The sequence below is a fragment of the Salvelinus sp. IW2-2015 genome, linkage group LG15 (assembly GCF_002910315.2).
Source record: "Salvelinus sp. IW2-2015 linkage group LG15, ASM291031v2, whole genome shotgun sequence".
NCBI lineage: Eukaryota > Metazoa > Chordata > Actinopteri > Salmoniformes > Salmonidae > Salvelinus > Salvelinus sp. IW2-2015.
In genome coordinates, this window is record NC_036855.1 from 33697535 (window position 1) to 33703003 (window position 5469).

Sequence of the window (5469 nt, forward strand, 5' to 3'; positions counted from 1 at the left end):
TCTCTTGTGATTACCTAAGTTCTATAGGCTTGTCCGTTGCCTTGCCGGTGCATGTCGTTATTTTAATTTCGATATATAGTGTCTGGATCGAGTCAGTAGAATCGACTCCAACACGGCAGCCAAGACTTAGCATTAACTGGGCGTACAACGAGATAGCGGAGCCTAACGTCACACTAGCACAGACTGTGTTAGTCACTCACATCCACATCAATCTCTTTCGCACTTCCCATCTCCTTACCCTCCATCATCTTCAGATCCACCTCCGCCACCCATCGTACACTACGGCATCCTCCTCCCTTTCTACTACACTTCACTCCAGTACCTCTCCACTGCCACACTCGTGTCAACTATCCTTCCTCCCCACTACACCACGCTACACACTAACCCGCACAAGTATGCCACACACCACAGAGTGAGATCGAACACAAGTCTACACTATCTATCAAACAGAGCGACATACCGCGACTCTATGGATACAGATACCTTCGATGACGACCTCTCCAGGACTTTTACTGGGGGTCACTACATTCCTATCATCTCTTTGTTTAGCTCGCTTTATAGAGGGACTTCTATAGATTTTAGTCTGATTATGAAATTTGAACCTACTTCTTTCACAATCGTTACATTCGCAACTAGCTTAGCTACCACAATCATCAAGCACCACACACATGACTTGACCAATTACTCCAAACCAAACTGCAGAGAACTAGACAGCGTTCTCGAATGATGTTTGTGTGTGACTGGTCTAGTAGCGCACTAGCCAGATCCGTGGTCATGCTCTACAGCTGTGTTCGATGCTTTGTACGTGTTCGTACTCCCCACGACATCGATCATACGACACGGACCGGATTCCACTGAGGCGGTTAGAGCCAGAAGATTTGTCCACCTCGGTAAGCCCTAAAGACGAGGAAAAGGATAGGGAGTTTTGGTTTACAAGCAGAGAGGGCTTGCGTGGGCTAACACCACGCTTGATGGATGAGCATGCAGCAGTGTCTGAGGCCCTGCGTACTGCTCCCAGAAGAGGAAGGGGTAGCGTTGGGTCAAGCTGGGTCAGGGCCTCCGCGCAGCGGCGGGCGTGCTAGTTATCGCACGAGCATAGGCCGCACCGACTCGATGGCACTCCCAAAAACTGGGGGGGTTCGCTGGAGCCCGTTTGAGGTAGAAGGAAACTGTGCGTTTCGATGGGCTCGGCGGCAGGAACTAGACAGAGATAGAGCAAGTGTGTTGGGGGGGGGGGAAAGAAGAGGATGATGAAGAACAATGGTTGTTACTGTATCCACTATGATGCAGACCGCACAGGTAATACAGTAGATTCAAGCATGCTTTGAAAGAGATCTGGTATGATGTGCATTGGGCTACTTAAGGAAGACGGGATCTAGTTTATTGTGCATGGCTTCCGTTAAAATGGTGTGTGTGTGTGTGTGTTGTGTGTGTGAGTATGCGTGTTGGTGTGTTGTGTTAGTTGGTACGATGGGTACTCCATTGGGTGTGGTGGTGTGTGTTGCAGGAAACCTTTCGGCAGACAAGAGCGTAGTGGGTTAGGGTGCAAGTTTGATACGAGTTCTGTAACTAAGGATGAGCTCTGCTTACAGATCTCCATCGTTCTAGACCCTCTGATAGTTTAGCCAAGTCTATGTACACTTCGCCATGGTCCTAAACTTTGGAAATTTATAGTGGAGATTATTAGAGTGTTGAGCGCGCAGAACCATGTTGGGCAGACGTGGTGCGGTCTAACCCCTACAGGCGCCTGCGGATGACGCACCTAATTCCGCATCAGAGAGGTCGTTTATCGCGGCTTATCATTTGGCGAGTGGTTAGTAGGCTTGTTGTGCTTCGTGTTGCTTGTGTGTGTTGTGTTTGTGTCGTGTGTGTGGGGTGTGGTGCGGCTGGTGTGCTCGCTGGTGTTTGCTCGAGGGCTCAAGCGGTTGTGTTTTCAGGGAAACTACAAAATGTAAAACAATCTGGAAAGGATATTGTAGTGGGGTATGGGCTCCCGAGGTGGCGCAGCGGTCTTAAGGCACTGCATTCCAGTGCTAGAGGCGGTACTACAGACACCTGGTTCAAATCCAGGCTGTATCACAACCGGATGTGATTGGGAGTCCATAGGGCGGCGCACAATTGGCCCAGCGTCCGGTGTTAGGGTTTGCCGGGGTAGGCCGCCATTGTAAATAAGAATTTGGTTTTTAACTGACTTGCCTGGTTTAATCGGTAAACAACAAAAAAATTGACGTGAGTCTGAACTTCTAGAACATGTGTTTTTGGCAGTGTGTGCAGTAGTCACTGCAAATTCAAATGTGGTGTGTGTCATAGTTAACTGCATAGCTGTGTAGGCTTTCCCTGTTTGACAGACATGTCGGTGTGTGTGTGTGTACATGTTTGAGTGCGATTCTGTGTGTGTGTGGGGCTGTGTGGGTGTGAGAGAGAGGTGCTGGTAATGGTTGGCGTGTAGTGTCATAGCATGTTGTGATGTGTAGTCGGTGTGGTGCGTGGTTGTGTTTGTTGTGTTTTTAGCACGTGCTTGTACCTGTGATGTCGACTGTCTGTGTTGTTTGCTGTTGTCTCGGGTGTGTGGTAGTGTGAGTTAGCTGCGAGGTGAAGGCGTGTCGGGTGTTGAGAGGGTAGGGTGCGTTCCTGCATTTGCATATCTTCTCAGCCCCTGTAAGATTCTCAGAATACCAGCCTTTCCGTCTACCACTCACACTGACAATGATTAGCATCGCCACAGACACACACCGTAGAGCGGATGGGTGTTGTCAGTGTCGGGATGGGAATCACACTCCTTACGACACGACACGTTTACACACACAAACACCCAGGCAACATCTACACAGCGCCGAAGCGAACATCACGCGACGGCGCACCCACCAGCGCCGTCATACCACACACCGACCACAACACATCAACACACAGCACGCAAACGCACACGTGCAGAACAATTCGTTACAGCACCGCCACCAACCACATACGGGAACCACACACCACCAACAAACACACACCACACACCACACACAACCACTACTCGGTCAAACCACGAAGGCCGGAGGCCGAAGTCGGGGCCACCTTGGAGACGCTATTGGTGTTGGCCAAGGCTCCAGCTCGTGCCCATTCAGCCCAGTCCAATTTACATTGTCTCTCCAGAGCGTCGAAGTTGACGCTGGGAGCTAGTCGGACTTTGTTTGAACTGTATTAGTACTTCCACCCTAACCCCCCCCCCCCCCCAACACATTCTCTATCTATCTCTGTCTAGTTCCTGCCGCCGAGCCCATCGAATACGCACAGTTTCCCTTCTACCTCAACGGGCTCCGCGAGACCCCCCAGTTTGTGGAGGCCATCGAGTCGGTGCGGGCCATCTGCAGTAACTACAGCCGCCAGGGCCTGCCCAGCTACCCCAACGGCTACCCCTTCCTCTTCTGGGAGCAGTACGTAGGCCTCAGACACTGGCTGCTGCTCTCCATCAGCGTGGTGTTAGCCTGCACCTTCCTCGTCTGTGCCCTCTTCCTGCTCAACCCCTGGACCGCCGGCATCATCGTGAGTACACACACACACAGACACAGCGATACACACACTGCACGCACGCAGGCACACACAATACACATTCGAAACCTGCATTCTTCTTGCATTGGTTATATTGGCAGCATTTGTGTTGATATTATACATCAGTATGTTTGAAATGAGGTCAATTTCATCAGCCTGTAAGATTAAAGTCCTCTAAAAGCGAGCTAAAAGATGGAAAGGTACTCTCCAAACAATCTCTTAATACAGTACGTTCCAATCCATCCSTTTAAAAAACTTCACTCCCGTGCACTGTGCGGCTGTAGGAGTGTGGAGAGGAGAGACAGGAGGGCAGAGAGGAGTGGAGGAGAGAGAAGGGAGGAGAGGAGAMAGGGGGAGCTGAAGAGAGGAGTGGAGAGATGGGGAGTGGAGGAGATCAGGCTGCTGTGTGCTTAGCCCAGTCTTGACCCAGTGTTTATCTTGTGCTGTTTAGTCTACTCTGTCTCTCCCAGACACTGACTTCAAATAAATGGGGATAGGACACAAGTTACCGAGGCAACCCCCACTCCTACCAAAAAAACACCCCTTTTTCCATGTAATGTAGGAGGTTCCAAGGATACACACATACTCTCACATACTCTCACACATAGAAACACATAGAAACACATACACTCACACATATAAACACATACACGAGCTGTTTTGGTATGATGGGGCTGTAGGGATCAGCTCAGTGCTGTTCCTGTGGTCATCCCTCGCCTCGGTGGCATCGGGTAGAGTTTACTACCATGTGGCTCTGATGAACACACATCGCACACGCACAACACACACACACACACACAACACACACACACACACACACACACACACACACACACATCACACACACACACACACACACACACCACACACACACACACATCCACACACCACACACACCACACACACACACACACAACACACACACACTACACACACGTTTAGATCAGGCCAGACAAACACACACATCACACATGCAGAAAAGTGGATTGGCTTTTAACAAATGACAGCCCCGGTTTGTCTGAGTAAAGTGTGTTGTGTGTGTGTGTGGTGTGTTTCAGGCATCCTCAAGCGATAGGGACCCGTAAACAGGCGGGCAGTGCTGGCCGTTAGAACACATGGTTCCGCTCACGGTTTTGGCAGAGGCCCTTCTCTACTCTACCTAGGATCCTCACTGCTAGAGGCTCCGAGTTTGACTTCATCGTCCCGGTGAGTGGGACATAGACACATACACACAACTCATGCAGAACCATTCTCTCTCTCTCTCCTCTCTCTCCTAATCGTCTCTCTCTCTCTCTCCCTCTCTCTCTCTTCTCTCTCTTCTCTCTCTCTCTCTCTCTCTCTCCAGCTCTCTCTCTCACGCTCTCACCTCTTCTCGGTCTGTGTGGCGTCTTGTGCGTCTAAGTAATGAGCCTGTATGTCACATCAGAATCTACCTGCAACCACGCACTCATGCTGTAAAGGCCACTTTTCCCTCCATCATTTTTCAACTCCTTCCATCCCTATTTTACTCTCCTACCCCCTTTCCTACTCTTCCTCACCCTTCCTCTCTCCTTTTTATTTTCAAGTCTTGCCTCATGCCTTGTTACAACAGTATCACCTCCTCTCCTCCTCTGTCTCTTCCTGTCTCTCTTCTCAACACACACACACAACCCACACGCACGCACCCGCACACGCACACACACACACACACCAACCAAACACACACACACACACACACACACACACACACTTCGAATCCTGCTGTAGTTGACGTGTCTTTTAGAGAAACTCAAGGGCAGGAGAGCAGTGGTGAAGGGCAGAGAGGAGGGGAAAGGAGAGGGATGAAGGGCGAGAGAGAGAGAGCTGGAAAGTCTTCTGGCTTTTGTAATCTCCCTACAGCTAGTTTATACTGGCTCTCTAGACATTTACAAGGCTGCTGGGGGGGGGGGGGAATTA

The 5469-nt window shown here is 50.3% G+C and overlaps 1 protein-coding gene across 1 annotated transcript in view; it reads left to right on the top strand.

Moving 5' to 3' along the window:
* Window positions 1-5469, top strand: part of LOC111974363 (protein patched homolog 1) — a gene marked incomplete at its 5' end in the record, with an annotated part of 40968 nt that overhangs the window by 19008 nt on the left and 16491 nt on the right. Inside the window, 1 exon segment of the mRNA XM_070446834.1 lies at window positions 3248-3622. Coding sequence (XP_070302935.1) covers window positions 3248-3622 — 375 coding nt within the window.